The sequence below is a fragment of the Vulpes lagopus genome, chromosome 1 (genome assembly GCF_018345385.1).
Source record: "Vulpes lagopus strain Blue_001 chromosome 1, ASM1834538v1, whole genome shotgun sequence".
In the NCBI taxonomy this organism is placed as follows: Eukaryota; Metazoa; Chordata; class Mammalia; order Carnivora; family Canidae; genus Vulpes; species Vulpes lagopus.
In genome coordinates, this window is record NC_054824.1 from 26,330,696 (window position 1) to 26,350,265 (window position 19,570).

Below are 19,570 nucleotides of genomic sequence, written 5' to 3' on the forward strand. Positions count from 1 at the left end.
TGCCACCTGAGCTTCCAGTAAAAACAAAAAACAGCAGCCAGTGGGCCTAACTCTCCTTCCCTTCCACCTTGAAAACTGAAGATGACCGGGCACATAACTCATAGTGGCCTGGTGTTGCTCCACCTCATTGGGCAGCCACAGAAACCAGCTATACTACAAAGGCCTGGTTAGAGACCCCATAAATAGCTTTCCCTGGGTCCCTGGCATCAGTCATGTTGGCATTTGGGCCTGTGTCCTAGAAGGAGCTCAGGTTTGCTCGTATCAGTCGATGCTTCTCACTGGCTTCAGATAAAACTTTCACCTAATAAATAGTGTGTTAGCACTGGAGCCTGAATGAGCTCCTCGGGGCCCGGAATCATCAGATGAAATACTCCTCCTTGTCCCTGCCCTTGGCTGAGTCACTCTCCATTTGGAGGATGGCGCTGGGCTCGCCTTCTGCAGGTTCATAGGTGACGTAGCTGCCTTTGTTCTTGTACAGGCAAAGGAAGATCAAGATCACCACTGAGAGCAGGGTGAGGAAGACCACGGTGATAACCACACACGCAGGGTGTGTGTGTGTATAGGATACTTGGTCTATCTGTCTAGCTTGTATGGGGTACTGGTAGAGTGTTTACCTACTTCGTAAATCATTTAATATATTAATTATATATAATCACAATAAATAACATGAAAACACATTAGATAATAGTAGTAAATTATGACAATAATATTCTTTTATACTTTCAAGCATGCTATATTTTCCTGTTTTATCAAGAATTAAATTTTATGCACACATACAGTTTGATGTAAAGAGACCCCTAATTTAAGCCTTGAAGCTCTTATGTATGCTTTTTATTAATGCTTTCTTTTGAATTCTTTTTTTTTTATTTAAAAAAAAATTTTTTTTTAAATTTTATTTATTTATGATAGGCACACAGTGAGAGAGAGAGAAGCAGAGACATAGGCAGAGGGAGAAGCAGGCTCCATGCACCGGGAGCCCGACGTGGGATTCGATCCCGGGTCTCCAGGATCGCGCCCCGGGCCAAAGGCAGGCGCCAAACCGCTGCGCCACCCAGGGATCCCACTTTCTTTTGAATTCTTATGACTTTTATATCAGCATAAAGTGGCTTCTACCTGTGACGTATTTAACACGTATAGATTCTCATATTAGCCACCTACAAATTATAGAGCTTAGTGAGAACATACAGTTTTTAATGAATTTATTATTTGAAATTATTTTGTTTTATTAAACATTTATTTTAAGTCCTCATTTGAGAGTTACCTTGTTCCTTAATGACAGCTCTACATTAGCAACTTTGGTTTGCTATTATTATTACTGTTCTAAAGTCCCAGTGCAACATAATGACATCTACTCTGCAAACCCTTATGAGGTTTTCACAGAATTGGAGAGACAAACATATCAATCACTGGCTAGAGTTCAGGGCAGATTGCGGAACTTTCATCTAGGAATTCTAAGCAAAGTGATAGGTGAATGTAGTGGAGGGAATGATGTATTCTGGCTTTGAGGTCATGTGAAACCTTCATGGGGAAGCTGACAGCTGGGCAGTCCTTAAAGGGACTGAGATGGATGGACTGAGGAGGAAAAGAAAGGCTTTACTGGCCAAGATGAGAAAACACACATTTCTTGGATTCACACCATTCTGCTGTGGCAGGTGGCAGGAGGTAAGAGCATGTTGAGTGGACATTGGGGAGGCACTGTGGGGTCAGATGTATAAAGACTGTGATGTTTGCGAGGTACTCACTTGGAATGCCAATAAAGGCTGAGCGAGGTTAATAAATCTGATTTAGATTGAGCATATTTTGCAAAATAGCATAAATTCCAGTCGAACCTAATTCTTTTTCCTGTCCTGATTCTTAATGTTTTTCTCTCAAATTCCAAAACATAAAGACCTAAAGATGATTAGAATGATACAAATATTTATTAAAATGTTTTCAAGATTTGAAGGTTAATCCTTTGATGAATCCCATTTCTTTGTAAAATAAAGATAAAGGCACTTCTGTTATTGAAAGCTACAGCAATGGTGACTTTAGTTCTGTTTTTTCAATCTTCACTTTATAATAAAGCAAATTCTGAAATGTGCATTGACTTCATGCTCTCACATTCTGCAATCTTGTTATAAATGTTTCTCTCTGAATTAATTCTGATATAATTGTTCACTGCATAATGCTGAATTTTCATAAAATATGAGCTGCAATATCAAAGCACAAAAATGATACTTAGTTTAAAAAAGGAAACCAGTTTCAATTCTGAAAACTTCCTTGTGGCTTTGTGTGTCACTTAAGCAGTGGTTCTCAGACTATTTGGTCTCAGAAACTGTTTATGCTCTTAAAAATTGTTGAAGAGTCTAAAGAATTTTTTTATGAAATTGTATTTTCCAATATTTACTGATTTAGAAATTATGTTAGAAAAAGTCTTAACATATTTATTTATTAAAAAACAACTATCACATGTTAACAGAAATATATATTTATTAAAAAAAGACAATTTCTAAAACAAAAAACATCAGGGCCTGATGCTGGGGTCTGGGATCCAATCCCACAACGGGCTCCCTGCAGGGAGCCTGCTTCTTCCTCTCTCTATGTCTCTGCCTCTCTCTCTCTCTGTCTTTCATGAATAAATAAATAAAATCTTTAAAAAAAAAAGCCTGTTCATTGTATTTTTAAGAAAGGCAGCATTGTTTTATCTTTCTGCAATTTTAAAAAAAAAGACTGGTCCAGTGGAACCTAGCTAGATTCCCATGTGCATCTATACTCAATCCACTGCAATTGCACATGTTATGTAGCCCTTGGAAAATTTCTGTGAACACCCATGAGAGGTTGAGAGTGAAAAAAAGTCAGTAACATCTTAGGACTACTATGAAAATCATTTTGACCTCACAAACTTACTGAAAAGTGTTTAAAATTCTCAGATCACAATCTGAGAACCACCAACTTAGAACAATGTTTATTTGGTGCTAATTAAGTATGGAGATAAATAAAACCCATAATTACTGATGTATAAGTATATACATCAAGGAGAAATAATGGCTTACTCTTGTTTTAGCCTTACCAATATTTATGCAGTTTGTCTTTCTATAATTTAAACTGTTAGTTCTGCTGACATTTTTTTCTTAAATGATGTATAAGTTCATATAAAGCTTTGCAAAAATATGGTCTCTTTGTGTCAGTCTGCATGAAAAATAACCACAAATTTTGACTCATGCAAATTTAAAGCTTATTTTAGAATGCCTTTTTTAAAATAAACTTTTGTTTTGAAGAATTATAGATTTAGAAGAAGTTGAAAATATGTACAGAGAAGTCCTGGATATACTTTAGCCAGTTTCTCCCAAAGATAATACTGCGCCTAGGTGTAGTACAATGTGAAAACCAGGAAATTGACATTGGTACAACTCATGGAGCTTATTCAGCTTTCACTGGTATTGTGTGTGTATGTGTGTGTACATGGGTGAGTGTGTATAGTTCCATGAAATTTTATCCTGTGTGTACATTAGTTTACAAATATCACAATTAAGCACAGAACTGTTTCATTGCCACATAGTTCCCTTTATAGCTGCACTTATCCCCCCTCAACTCCCTCCCCAACACTAACTCCTTAAAACTGCTAATTTATTCTGCATCTCTCTAATTTTATTATTTTGAGAGTGTTATATAAATGGAATCATACCGTATGCAACCTTCACTCAATGCAATATTCTTGAGATCCATCTGCGATGCATGCATATCAATATGTATTCCTTCATGTCGCTACATGGTATTCAGTGGTGTGGATGTACCATTGCTTATATAACCATTTATCTGTTGAAGACATTTGGATTGTTTCCAGTTTTTGCTTATTATAAATAAAGCTGCTCTGAAACTCTGTACACAAGTTTTGTATGAACATTATTTTCATTCTTTGAGGTTAATGCCTGAGTACAGCTGTTGGGTTATATGGTAAGTTTTATAAGAAACTTCCAAGTGATTTTCTATTTTATATTCCCACCAGCAATGTTTGAATTATCCTGTTTCTCTGCATCCACAACAGCATTTGGTATTATCATGATGTTTTGTTTGAGCTATTCTGATGCATATATACTATTTTGCTATAGTTTTAATTTGTATATTACTAATGGCTGATAATGTTAAATGCTTTCCATGTACTGATTTGCCATCTATATATCCTTTCTCTTTCTGCTGAAGAATCCATTTTCTTTTTCTTTTTAAAGATTTTATTTATTTGAGAGAGAGAGAGAGAGAGAGAGAGAGAGAATGAGCAAGGGGAGGGGCAGAGGAGAGGGAGAGAGAATCTCCCTGCTGAGTGTGGAGACTGATGTGGGGCTCGATCTCATGACCCTGAGACCATGGCCTGAGCTAAAACAGACTCAGTCATCCAACTAACTGAGCCACCCAGGCACCCCTGCAACACTCATTTTCTAATTGGATTTTTTCTGTTGAGTTTTGAGAGCTTGTTGTCTACTCTAGATCTAACCCTTTGTTAGTTATGTGGCTTGCAAAATTTTCTTCAAGTCTACCTGGGGACGCCTGGGTGGCTTAGCGGTTTGAGCGTCTGCCTGTGACTCAGGGCCTGATGCTGGGGTCTGGGATCCAATCCCACAACGGGCTCCCTGCAGGGAGCCTGCTTCTTCCTCTCTCTATGTCTCTGCCTCTCTCTCTCTCTGTCTTTCATGAATAAATAAATAAAATCTTTAAAAAAAAAGCCTGTTCATTGTATTTTTATCTTCTTAACGAAGGATTAACCCATAATTTTTTATGAAGTCCAATTTATTAATTTTTCTTTTATGGGTCATGATTCTATTGTTAACACTAGAAACTCTTAACCTAGTCCTTGGTTCCCCAAATTTTTTTTAAAGATTTTATTTATTTATTCATGAGAGAAACAGAGAGAGAGGCAGAGGAAAAAGCAGGGTCCCTGCAGAAAGCCTGATATGGGACTTGATCCCAGGACCACGACCTGAGCCAAAGGCAGATGCTCAAACACTGAGCCACCCAGGTGCCCCTTTTTTCTCTTTTTTAATAAAAATGTTTGTAATTTCACATTTTACATTTGTCTATGATTCATTTTCAATAATTTTCATATAAGGTATGAGGTTTACATTAAGTTTTTTTTTTTTCCAGTTGTATTGGCAGCTATTGTTGAAAAGGTTGAATTCCTCTGTTAAATTGTTTTGGCATCTTTGTCAACAACTGGCTGGCCATATTTGTATAGGTCTATTCCTGGGTTCTCTATTTTGTTCTACTGGTCTATGTATCTGTTCCTCTGCCTATATCACAGTTTTGATTACTGTTGTTGTATACTAAGTCCTAACACTGGGAACAGTGATTCCTCCTACTTTCTCTCTTAAATTGTTTTAGCTATTCTAGATATTTTGCCTTTCAATAATAATAATCTTGCCCATGTCTACAAAAGCTGTACTGGGATTTTGATAGGCATTTCATTAAATTTGGAAATAATTGACATCTTTACCATGTTGAGCCTTCCAATTCATGAACCTGATATGTCTCTCCATTTGTTTAGGCTTTCTTTGATTTATTTCATCAATATTTCATAATTTTCAGCATACAAATCCTGTATATATTTTGGTAGATTTATACTTAAGTATCTTCTTTGTAATAATTGTAAATGGTATTATTTTAAAAAAAGATTTTATTTATTTATTTGAGAGAGATAGAGAGAGAAGGAGAACATAAGCAAAGGAAGGGGAGGAGCAGAGGGAGAGGGAGAAGCAGGATCCCCACTGAGCAGGGAGTCTGACATAGGGCTCTATCGCAAGACCCTGGGACCATGACCTGAGTGGAAGGCAGACACTTAACCAACTGAGCCACCCAGGCACCCCATGTTATTGTGTTTTAAATTTGTTTTCACATTATTGTTTTTAGTATAAAAATGTACTTCATCTTTGTTTGTTGATTTTATGTCATGCAATCTTGTTGAACTCACTAATTAGTTACAGGACCTTTTCTGTAGGTTCCTTTTTAAAAAAAAAAACATAGATGATTATGTCATCTACATATATGGATAGTTTTATTTTTTTCCTCTCAATTTGTGTGCCTTTAATTTCTTTTTCTTGTCATATTGCATTGGCTAGAACTTCCTATACTATACTGGATAACAGTGAGAGTGGACATCCTTGCCATGTTGCTAATCTTGGGGAGAAAACATTCAGTTTTCACCATTAAATATGATGTCAGCTGCAGGTTTTTTATAAATGCTCTTTATCAAGTTAAGAAAACTCTTCTGACTGTCATTTGTGGAAAATTTTTGTTATGAAAGAGTACTGAATATTGTCAAATAACTTTTCTGTGTCAATTGATACATCATATACTTCTTTTTCTTCTTTATCCTATTTCATTAAATGATTTTAAAATATTGAACCAACCTTTCATATGTGAATTATTCCCAGTTGGTCATATATAAATCCTCTTATACATTGCTGGGTTCAATTTGTTATTATTTTGTTTAGGATTTTTGCATCTAATTCCATGAGGTATACTGGTCTTTTATTTTCTTTCTTATGTCCATTCTTTATTTCAGACTGAATTGGTTCGGGTTTTGTGTCAGGGTACTCCTGGCTTCACAAAATGAGTTTGGAACTATTCCTCCCTCCCCTATTTTCTGAAAGAGATTCTGTAAGGTTGATGTTAGCTCTCCTTTAAATGTTCTGAATGTTTTTTTTTTTATTGGTAATTGATGCTCTGTTCATATTATCTCTCATGGTTTGAACATAAGTAATCCATAACACTTTCACTTAAAAATAGGAATAAAAACTTGCCCATTTGATCTTATATGAGATTTCTGTAGGATATGTGTGGATACAATCCAATTCCCTGTCTGTCCATTCTCAGTTGCAGTGAGGTCAATGCTAGATATGGTCAATCACTCAGCTGACCTTGGCTAGCCTGATCTTATGCACTCAAAATGCTCAGGTAAAGTTTAACTACTGGCAAAAAATAAATCAAGAAGTGCATTTAGAAAAACTGATAAACATTTTCTGCTGTTTATTCTTGCCACATTGCTGAATAGCATTTACTGTCCCACAATGATAGCGAGCATTAGAGTTCACCTACCATTAGTGAATAAAAAGCAAGAGAGACACTGTCCTTTCCTTCTGTTTTCTCGCCTGGGAATATAGGATTGAGAAGGATGAACTCAAATGCTCATACATTTTCATATCATATATAAGCTTATCTATTTTATATGAGTTTATTGATCTGTCTTCTTAGACATTATCTAAAGTTCCATGTCTTACAAATAAGGACACTGAGGCTTAGCAGAATGATATATTTAAAAACAACATTTTAAAATCCAATTTTATGGGTTTATATGAGCAATAGATTCTATTCCCTAGCTCTTCCCTAAGGAAAAAAGTTTATTTTGTTTTATTTTATTTCTTATTTACACAGTTCCAGAGTGTGTTGGGAGATGTAAGCAGAATGATCAAGACACTGATGACTATTATTAGTAATGTTAAAACTACAAGTTGTTATGAATGGTAAACCAATTTCAGAGTAACTTTGTTTCCTCGTCTGTTTTGCAGGAGAGCCATGGATTACTACAGAAAATATGCAGTTGTCATTCTGGCCGCATTGTCTGTGTTTCTGCATATTCTCCATTCCTTTCCTGATGGAGAGTTTACAATGCAGGGTATGTGACCAAATGGATTTGCAGTAATAAGAAAAACACACATTCCTACATGTACATCAATAACTCCATTAATTACATTTCCACCTCCTTTCAAATGTGATAAATCTTTGCTGCTGGCTACATATCCAGGCTCTTTTGGATTGTACATATAAAGTCAAATTAGGTTCAGAAAATGTATAGTGAAAATTTATCTAACATGTCCATTTAAATAGCAGCATGTACATATTCATCTGAAATAGATTCCTTATTATTCTTTATCTGAGTTTTACAAGCCGAAAATGCTCCTTATTCAGTTAGCCTAGTTTTTTTTTTTACATTTCTCCCAGAAGTTTTGGGAAGATTTTAACATTGCCTTTGTAGATGAATTCACATCAGTTAACAAGTGAGAAAAACAAAACCATTTTATGCAGTACATTTGTTTCACTGTATTGTTTGAAAAATCTCATATAGTCACTGATATAATTCCATCTGTTATGAAACTGTGAGCTACTATTAGTTATGATTTTTCTTAGAGAAGTGGTAATATTTCAATTCCAGTTCTTATGTGTAGCTGCTCCATCTAATATCAGGCTCTCCACTCAGCAAGCTTTCTTAATTCTGACATATTTTTCTCTGTCAATATTTGGAGTTTCCATGGGGGAAAAAACAATAGCAGAATCTAAAGGGGAAAATATTTTGCCTCTGGGCAAAATCTTCCTTTCAGATGAGCGTGGTGCTTTCATCTGTCAAGTTTTGTGCTCTCTATAGGCATTGGGATACAGAATCCATGGTTGAAGAGACAGAAACTACTACTCTTTTTTTAAATATATATTTGTGAGAAACTACTACTCTTGAGATCTCCCATCCATATTGACAAAAATTGTTTCCCATGAAGATAAATATAATCAGTACAAATAATACTATGTATGAAAATTAAGAGATAGCCAAAAAGTGTTTATTATTTTCCTTCTATTTTTAATGGAAAAATAAATTCACCATCTCATAATAAGGGAAAATTGAGTTTCCTTTTTTTATTATTATTTTTCAATTTAAAAGAATAAATTCTGTGCCCAATGTTGGGCTCAAACTTAGGATTCCAAAATCAAGAGTCACATGCTCCACTATTTGAGCCAGCCAGGTGCTCCTGTTTCTTTTTGAATCATTCTTGGATTATTTTACTCTTTGCCTTTTTTGGTGATAGGTTGCCCAGAATGCAAGCTAAAGGAAAACAAATACTTCTCCAAGTTGGGTGCCCCAATTTATCAATGCATGGGCTGCTGCTTCTCCAGAGCATATCCCACTCCTGCAAGGTCTAAGAAGACAATGTTGGTCCCAAAGAACATCACCTCAGAAGCCACATGCTGTGTGGCCAAAGCTTTTACCAAGGTGAGAACTTAAGGGGTCCCAGAAGTTTTCTAACAGTCTAACCTGAGAAGTGTCCCCAGAGCACATGCATGAGGTTTAATGTCAGAGGTGTCTAATGACCCATCCTTGGCTTGAGATTTGTACAGAGATTTGTCCCCTTAAATCAAAAATAACCTTGTGGAGACAGGCTGGATTTATTCAGAATGAAAGGAATAGCTGTGGAGGTGATGAGGGGTAGGTTAGAAGAGAGTATAGCATACACACACACACACACACACACACACACACACACACAGAGCAAACCTAATCTTTTAGAGTGAAATATTAGCTGAAATGGAGAATGTGCAAAAGTAGCTAGCATTTATTTAGTCTAGCTGGCTACTGACAATTTTATTTAACATTCTCAATTTTGTCTATCCATCAATCCACCCATCTATTCATTTTTTTTCCCTTCCCTTCTAGGCCACAGTGATGGGAAATGCCAAAGTGGAGAATCACACGGAGTGCCACTGCAGTACTTGTTATTATCACAAATCTTAAATATTTTGCAAAGAGCATATTGATGATTGCTGATTTCCTGGAATGAAAATTAATTTCTTCAGTGTTTATGGCCTTGTGAGATAAAACCCTCTTTTCTCTTACTATGTTCTTTTTGGCATGCTTCAAGGATGTACTGCAGCTTTATTGCTTTTCTCTTTATCCCACAGTATAATCAGAAGTCTAGTTCTTTTCAATTGGCGTGAAATACAGCATTTAGTGTGACCATAAAAGCTGGTTCCTCTGCAAATAAACCCTTTTAAATCATCATTCTATCATTGGATTCTAATTTTTTCTTGAGAGTTTTAAGCCAGTTACTTTTGATAAGGACAATTGAAGACACCAGTGGGTAAGCTGGGTCCCATGCACTCAGTGATCCCACACTGGAGAACCTTGATCCCACCAAGGCTTCCAGAGAAAGCTGTGCATCCTTTAGCCAGTGGGATAGCTATAAAACAATCTGTTGGGGTGAGGAAAGAAAACATAAAAACTTCCACTGCTATTCATTTTTATATCACTCCTTTGATGACTTTTAGGAAAGTATATAATATTAGTATTGTAATAAGTGTATGCAATTTCTAAATAAATAGTTATGCATATATTGAGGATGTTTGGTCAGACACTTTTTACTGGTAGAAGTGTGTAGAATCAGGGAAAAAAAAAGAGAATACTGCTGTAAGTTTTGAGCCAGATAAAATCCTTCCCAGCCTGAAGTTTTTATCCACTTAGCTTATACCTGTCCAAAAAAAGAGTACATTATATTGGTCCCTGGCTACTAAGTTATGATTGAATGGTGGCTAAAGAAAGGGCATTATTGTCCCCAACTGAAATTGGTCATTGCTTTGAATATTCTAGATACATTGACTCTTATATTCCACATTCAAGCTTGGAAGGGAATGAATAAATGATGAGCTAAGTGCTCACTGAGCCCTCACTGTGGGCTAGGTGAGGTGCCAAGCTTTTTACTTTAGTAAAATTTTATGTAGTTATATCCAAATGCTTAAGAGCAATGCCACATTTATTGAGTATTTATACTTAAAAAACAGAGATAGCCCTTCCTCTGAAGATCATGCTTTTATACATAAAATTATATTAGCTATGGAAGAGATCAAAGTTACTCAAAAATTCTACTCCTAAAGGAGCCTGAAATTAAAAAAAAATCACACTGGTCACAGATAAGGTTTTCAAAAAAACATCAGTTATCATCAATTTGTTAAGATTCCATTTCTAAGTGAAAAGTTGGTTCCTAACACATTGGTAAACATATCAGGTGTCAGGATGAAAAATTAAGATGAATGCATGTACTTTTTAAGAAAAACACAACATATGAATTCATTTGCTCATTCATTCATTTTTTATACATTTATTTAGTGTCTTGTAAGTGTTGGCACATTGTTACATTATAGGGATTCAGAGATATCAGGATTCTCTGAAAGATAAGATTGAGAAAATATAATGTAGCTTGATTTGAGAGACAGTGGTGCCAATCATTAGTACATCCAGATATTTAGTAGATATTCATTGAGAATCTACTATGTGTCAGGTCTGGAGAGCTCATGAGAGGATTCAGCAGGAGAGGAAAGCTACTGATATGCCCTAGACTAGAGTGCCCTTGTCCATCTGGGATCATCTAACTGACAGAGGGGAAGGGGAAATCCCCCATGGTCATTCAGATTAGTCAAATCAATCCTGGAGAGCACTGGGATGAAATGTCTTGGCCATATTGACCTCCCATCAGGGCATGTGCCAGGCATGGTGCTGTTTCCGGCAAGGTCAAGATGAATAAGATATAGACCTTACTATGAAACAATCCACAGTCCAGTGGGGCAAGAGAGACCTAAATAAATAATTACAATCTAGTGGGATACATGCTATGGGAGAGGTGTGGGACTTTGGTGGCCCCAAAACAGGGATGGTTAGCTCAGCCTTGTAGTGTTTGTCATGGACAGCTTCACAGGGCAGGGGGTACTTAAGTTGGATCTAGAAGTTAAGTAGAAAGAAGGGGGATGGGTTCAGTCTAATTTGAGGAAAACAGAGTAAGTAAACATCCTGAGATGGGAACCAGTATGATGATCAGAGAATTGTAAGAAGTTCAGTGTGACTGGGTTGCAGGGAGATGGATAAAGAGCCAGAGCTGCACAGAAAAATGGACATCTGTCAAGAAGGTCCTTGTATAACGTGCAAAGAAATGTGCATTCCAGCTAGGATAGTAGCTTTTCAAACTAGAGAGCCTGGGGTTCCTGAAGCTACAGGATAAACATGTCCCTTTCTACAGGATCAATTTTGCTTGAAGATTTGTGGAAATGTTACTTTAATTTTAAAACAAAGACTGATACATTATAGAATAGAATGCAAAATTGCAAGAATCAGATTTAAAAAAAGAATGTTTTTGCTGAAGGTGGGCCTTCCAGATCCTGCTCTTCTGACCCCTCCCAAACCTGCTGGGAGCGCCTTCACTTTTCTTGCCTTAGGAGTACTTAAATGGAGGAGCTATTATTGTAGAATTAACGTGGTCAGCTTTGTACTCTGGAAAAATCATTCTGGCAGCAAGCAAAGGGGGATTCAAAAAAGTGAGAGACTGGACACAGGATCATGAGTTGGAGTCTTTGCAATTGTCTTGGCAAGAGATGGTGCTAGCAGTGAGGGTGAGGCTATGAGGGAGGGACAGATTTGGGAGGAATTAGGAGGAAATGAAGAGATAATTGTGAGTGTGGCTCCTGGCTTTTTGGGTGGCTGGTGAACAATTGTGTCAATAACTAGGAAATGGAAAAGGTTGGTATGGCAGCAGAGTGGGGAGATGACATTCACTTTAGGGCCTGTTGAGTTGAGCTGTCTAAGGAGTACCATGTGAACATGTTTGATAGGCAGCATGTACAGTGATATGAAGTGATATGAAGCTCAGGAAAGGACTTCAGCCTGGAGGTACAGGCTTGAGAATCATCAGTGGTGGGTGGTGCCAAAAGCACAGGGGTGGCTAGGATTGCTCAGGAGAGTGTGGAGTTGTGGCGAAGAGAAGATGCTGGACCACCAAGGATAGATTCTGGGCCAGCCCAGCTGAAAAAAATATTATTATGTCCTGTGGTATAGTCAATTTGGAAGCCTTGATATGAGCCCTCTAAAGAACAGATGACAATCTAAAATATGTAATCAGGGAGGAAGAAGAGAGGCAGGCGTGGAGGCTGGACATTTTATTTCAAGCCAATCTGTGAAAAATTCCTAAAAGAAAGAGGTAAAATGAGCATGTGTTTGAGGGATTATTCCATCAAAAAATTCTCTACCATTTATCTCATCCAGAGAGTTGCCTGAAATTCTCCCATTTGAGATTCCTTCCTATCTCAGGTACCTTCTTTCTACATGACGACACATATGACTGAGGCGACGCAGTTGACCATTAACACCACAAGATACATTAACCAGACCACTAGGTATTGTCTGCACGGATCCTGGATCCTGGTCACTAGGGAGAGAGGTGCCAGGCAAAATAATAAAAGGATAAAACAAAAATGCAAGACTTCTTCTACTTTGTAGTTGTGTCAAGAATTAACCATGAGCAGAAACTCCTAAGTGATTACAGGAATGTCACTGATGATGAGGGCTCAAGAAGGTCAGGGAATAGGGATGGCTCCTGTGCATCAGTCTGTCTCCTGAGAGTGTGAGGAGAGGGCAGGAGAAGATGAGAGGGAAAAAGACACTGGGAATGGAAGAGAAAGAAGAATGAGGGAGTAGAAAAAGTTGGGGCACAAAAAATGTGTGAGAGCTATGGAGGAGAGACAAGAAGGGGTGCTGGAGGAGTCTACAGCCTCTGAGGTGGCTGACTTGGATTAAGCAGAAAGAAAAAAGCCATGGTTCTACACACTGCCATCTCTTCCTTCACCACCACTGGAATCCAAGTAATCACCCAAAGTCAAGACCTCTAGCCTCTATGGAGCCTTTGTACAAATGGATGAAATGTGCTCTCTGAGCAAGCAGAGCACCTTAAGTTAATGGCTTCATAACTAAATGACACAGAAAAGTGGATATCAAACAATCCTTAACCCTTTTGTGTAGTCCACACACTGTGCAACTGTACGTGGCAGCCATAACCATGATCTCTTTATCCTGATATGACCGTGGGGAGATAATGTCTCAAATTGATGAGAATCTTAGTTGATGTCTGAGATTCCAAATGTTGATTCCTAATTATTCTTATAGCACTGGGAGGCTTCTGGAGAAAATATTCCCCCAAATAGTTTGGTTTTGCTTTTACTAGCTATGGGGAAACTAGAAGAGCAGCCCATAATCTGGTCCAACAGGAAGGTAAAAACAAGAATCCACGTGTAAATGACCATGAAGCTGACATGAAGAAGTTGGTTAGGACCACAAACCTCAAGAGGTCCAGAGAGGTCACTTTACTTAATAAAAAGTTAATAGATGTCAAACCACCTGTCACTAGTACAGCACTTTTACTTTCCCAGAGCTTTCTGTGCCTAATGCCGGTGAGTCTGACTCAGCCCCTTGTGAACTGCCAGTCAGGACAGGTGGTACTATCTCCATGGAAAATTGAATAAATGGAGCCACAGTGAACTCTAGTTGTCCAGGGACTGAGAATGTGTGGGATCGTGGGTCTCCCCATGCCCAGTTTTTTGCTGCTTCTTTCAAATTCCAATTTTCTCTCAAGGTGTGAAGTGTTTGCTTTAACTGCAAAGAACCTATATTTCCCTGGATAGGAGAACCCTCTTGGAGATTTGCCCAGGGTGAAAAACCATCATATTAAAAGAAATGAAGTTTGAATTATGAATTGTCCACCGATGTTTTGTCTGGAAGTTGGAACTTCAGTTTTACCTTTATGGCATTTTTAAAAAATTCATTCAACATCTCCTTCAGACACTTTCTTTTTGAACTTAATTAGGAGAAACACAAAGAGATTTCTCTGTTCTGAAACCCAAGTAGGATTTCCATATTCTATTCAAAACTGTGTAGCATATGGAATTGTAAATATTAAATGCTGTTTTCACAAAGAACTGAAGCCAAGTCTGAATTTGCTTGCAGCAAAGAGAGAAGTTAATTATTGTATCAAACTTCAAAATGGGAGACATAAAAAGGAAATAACGGCTGGATGTTTTTTTAATGAATTCCCCTTCTGAACACCAGAGAAGCACATGCTCTGAAAAGTACTTGCCTGTTGAACCTGACTTTCAGAGCTCACTCATCTGAAGGGCTTACCAGCTGAGGGTTTGGGAGGAGAATGAGGGAAATGGGGGTTAGGGAAGAGTCTATGAAGAAGCAGCCAGGGTGGTTGGCACATAATTGAAAGTTGGTAAGAATGTTTCCAATGAAGATATTCTGCTGTTTTAAAGCCATTATCCATGAATGAAATGTTTGCAGAAAAGTAGGATAGGGGGACGCCTGGGTGGCTCAGTGGTTGAGCGTCTGCCTTTTGGCTCAGGGCGTGATCCCAGAGTCCTGGGGTCCCACATCGGGGACCCTGGATGTGGCAGCCTGCTTCTCCTCCCTTTGCCTATATCTCTACCTCTCTCTGTCTCTCATGAGTAAAAAAATAAAACCTTAAAAAAAATCCTTCCCTCTTTAAAAAAAAAAGTAGGATAGGAAAGCTGGAAAGAACAGAAAACTATATGACTTTTCTCCAAATGCTCTTGATCAGAAAGTGTTTGACTTATAGTCACTTATTCAGTTGTAAATTGTCTCTAACAGTAATTGATTCTCAAGTAAGTTGACAGTAAGTAGAATTTCAGAATGTGCAAATTTCCTTCCACATACCTTTTTCTCAATTGCAGTTCATGTTGGGGATAATTAGAACAAGGCAGCATAAGGGTTAGGCCTAGGAAACAGAGGGGAACTGGGAGGTAAAGCAGAAGTAGTGGTTTGCCCAAGGTGGTTTTAGAGGCATGAAAGAAGAGGAAGAAAGGAAACCTGGGCTTGACCTAGAAATGCACCTGCTGCTTTGTGAGGACGGAGGAAGTGGGATGATGGGCATGTGGATATGAGAATTTTTTTAAAAAGATTTTATTTATTTATTTGGGAGAGAGAGAGAGAGAAAAAGTGGGAGGAGGGGCAGAGGGAGAGTGATAAGTAAACTCCCTGCTAGGCAGGGACCCTGAGGCCAGGCTTGATCCCAGGACCCCGAGATCATGACCTGAGGTGAACCGACTGAGCCACCCAGGTGTTCCTAGAGAGAGAATTTCTTAACTATTTAAATTAAATTATGATAAAAATAACAGAGTGTCTCTCTTACCACTCTGTGATGTGGAAGACAGTCATAACATCAGGGATATATTCACTGTTTAGACGGAGTAAGCTCTGAAGGTGTGCCCTGTGGTTCCTGAAGCTGAAGACACTAGCGCTCACTGTGACATGGTGAAGCTGAGCCTGGCCAAGGAGCATCTCTCCCATGTGCTCTCTCCTCTAGTCCATCAGTCAGGAGCAGAGATGCTGCTGTACCTACTGGACAAGTGGCTCATTGAGGATTTGGAAGAGTTGGTGTGTGAGGCTGGCGAGCCATGTGCTTTTCCGAGGATGCCAGCAGGATGGGTCTAGCTAACTGGGTACATTTGTCTTCATATTGATGGGATCCTGCTGTTCGTTTGCCTCTGATGTGTCCTTTTAGTGATACTCAGCCAGCTGCAGGGTGACAGGTTTTATGCATGGGCACTCAGCAAATTATAGCTTTAACATTATTCAGAAATATCTGATGAGCTAAAGTTAAAGCTCAAATTCTATTCACATGATTACATTAACTTCAACATGACAATTGTCAATGAAAGAAAAAGAAAAGCCATTGGCTCCGTTACATATAGTTTAAACTATTATAAATTTTTGAATGCTTGTGAAATAATGGCTCTAAAATTCTTTTATTCCCAACATGCACAAAGTTTTCATCCGGTAAGGACTATCATGAATTGGAAGAGATTGTCATTAGAAAGTCTCCATGATGAATTTCATGTCTTTTTTTTTTTCTTAAACCAAACCCTATATGGATATCTCCAAATACTCTCCAGTTCACCCCATTCTGTGTGCCATGAGGGGAAAGGTTGGGAAGCAATAGGACAGAAGACAAGATTAGAAAAAAAGACAAAAAAAGACTGATTGCTCTCTACAACAAAGCATCACCAACTCATCTACTGAACATTCAGTAAAGAGAGATCCTGAAAAATGTTTAGTAAGATAAGGATGGGAAATAGAATTAAATATATAATAACCTATTATATAATTTAAGATATGTGAAATGCCATTAACATTATCATAATTTGGTTTGCTGTCTTTATCGTTTTACATTAGTGAACATAAAAATATTTATAAGTGCTTTCATAGGTTCATTCTGCCAAGTTCATTCTCTCTCCTGTGGTTGGAAAAAGGGCCACAAATATTTGTTTCATCTCTGTGGGCTCATTTACTCGTGTGTCTCTTTACTTGAATTTGAGAGCTTAATTTGGGTAGGATGTGAGAATGACTTGCTATTCAGGTTTCAGAGAGTTCTGGGCCCAGTTTACTGTAGAGATGAACTGGAACCAGTGATCCTGGCTTTTTTTTTTTTTTTAAACATGAAATTAAATTTTAAATAAGTTTATTCAGAAGATAATGTTGAAAACCACTATGCTTTTATCCCTCCCCCACTTTTACTGAGATATGACTGACATATAACATTGTATTAGTTTAAGGTATACAACATAATGCTTTGATATACGTATATTTTTTCTTTGATATATATTTATTGTGAAACAATTGCCACAAGTTAACATCCATCACCTCACAGAGTTACAATTTTTTTCATGTGATGAGAACTCTTACGATCTACTCTCTTAGCAACTTTCAGATATACAATACAGTATGGTTAACTATGGTCACCATATTGTACATTACATTCCCCAGGACTTATTTAGCTCCTGAACTTTGAAGGAAATAGTTTCCCTCCACCTATCCATTGTTTGCTAGGGGGAAGGGGTTGTAGATGGACCCCTTTGCTACAGAAAAGGAAATAGAGGTAAAGGAGTAGTAGAGAAAAACCAAAGTTGGGCAGGTTTATGGCTCTCTCATGGGCACCTCACAAACTTTCTTCTCAAAGAATTCTATCCCACACCTGTTATCAATTCCACAATTTTCCAAAGGGCACCTCCAATTGCATCGGTCTTTGAAGTTTTTAGGCTCTTTTATCTGGATAGCAGAACCTCAGTAAGTCTTTGATTATATTTTAGAATAGAAATAATATACTTTTACTTTTTAGTGTGACCAGTTTCAACATAAAACTGGGAAGCAGCAATTTGTGGTGAAAGTTGGAGGTGAAGGAGATCTTCTTGAAGGCTGATGCTTACCCCACACCAGGAATATTAAAATCTCTGAAATTCTTCTAGCTCCCAGATGAGGTCCACTTGAGTACCAGATGGTCCCTTTGCCTTTCAGGATTGGGCTTTAGGAAGGTTGATGAGCCTGGGAACTCAAGAGTTGTAGATTAAAGTTATGTCGTAAAAGGACAGTAAGTCCATGGCCAAAGGCAGGTTACAAGGGGGTTTGACAAACTGCTGTCTTCTCATTTCCAGAACTTCTTGTATTAGTGTTTCTCTGCCTTCATGTCCCCCCACCCCCTTGCAACAACTGACTTGGAGGATTGTTTGAATACACATTAGTAACGGATGCTCATGGCTGCTTTGAAGGAGATGGTGTGGTTGGGGCCCCACAGGTGATTCTGACACTCACTCCAGGAGCATGTGCCTCCTTCACACCTGCTCTCATACCCATCTCTAAGATGGCAGCACATAATTTAAAATCTTACTGGCTACTTTATAGCGTCTTTGACATTACCTAAGGCTCCTAATAAATCTGTTCCAAGGTTTGGGGAGGAAATGAGTGGAGAGTTTTTATTAGAGTATTATAGCACAACCTTTCTACAAGGCTGATTTTATTTTATTATTTTTAAAATTTTATTTTATTTTATTTATTTATTTTTTAAATCTTTTATTTATTTATGATAGTCACAGAGAAAGAGAGGCAGAGACATAGGCAGAGGGAGAAGCAGGCTCCATGCACCGGGAGCCCGACGTGGGATTCGATCCCAGGTCTCCAGGATCACGCCCTGGGCCAAAGGCAGGCGCTAAACCTCTGCACCACCCAGGGATCCCTAAAATTTTATTTTAAAAGCTGAAATCAAATCTCTAAGTGAGAAACTTCACCTGATAGAGGCATTTTGAAAAGCACAGAGCCAACCTAAAATAATTCCTAATGACCAAGGTTGGAACAATTTGAGCAACAAGATAAATAGTAATAGTAATGGATTAAGCTCATAATATAAATATCCACGAATCCATGCTGACATAAATGCTTAACTGTATGGGTACATAAGGACAAGATGCAGCTTTCCCTTATTGTGGAATCCCAATTAATAGAAGGGAAAGAAATGAGAAAAATAGAAAGTCACCACCACAGTAATAATTGTCATAGACAGGTCCACTGTTGAATGCTAAAATTGGTGGGCAGAAGTTTAAGGAAAAACAGGATATATACATTACCAAAAAGAATTTGCTCAAAGACACCTACTCATTACAAGGGGAAACCGTCATAACTTTACACCAATAATAAGATGCTGTCAACATCAAAGCCCCCAGGAAGACACAAGATGGATTGAAAATGCATAATCTCATTCTAATTGTGAGAAACATCAGATAAACACAAATTGAGGGAAAGCCTACAAAATAACTGACCAGTTATTTTCAAAAAAAGTCAAGGTCATGAAAGACAAGGAGAGATAGGAAACTGTCACATGTGAGAGAAGACCTCGGAGACACAACAGCTAACTGCAAAGTGGGGTTTTTGGGTTAGATCCCAGAACAGGAAAAGAACAGTAGTGGAAAACTGGTGGAATCCAAATAACATCTCTACTTTAGTTGACAGTATTGTGCCAATGTTAATTTCTTGGTTTCTGGTTGTGCAAGATGTTAACATCAGTGGGAGGTGAGTGAAGGGTATATGAGAACTCTGTTCTACATTCTGACCTTTCTGCAAATCTAAAACTATTCCAATGTAAAAAGTTAACAGAAATCCTCCTTCTGACCATATTCC

General features: G+C 37.9%; 1 protein-coding gene across 1 annotated transcript; it reads left to right on the top strand.

Annotated features, from left to right (window-relative positions):
- The first annotated feature begins 7,542 nt into the window (after positions 1-7,542).
- On the top strand, positions 7,543-9,526 carry CGA (glycoprotein hormones, alpha polypeptide). Its single transcript, XM_041725553.1, has 3 exons — positions 7,543-7,642; positions 8,823-9,007; positions 9,449-9,526. Exons 1-3 carry the CDS (start codon positions 7,543-7,545, stop codon positions 9,524-9,526), a joined length of 363 nt encoding a protein of 120 aa, XP_041581487.1.
- The last annotated feature ends 10,044 nt before the right edge of the window (positions 9,527-19,570 follow it).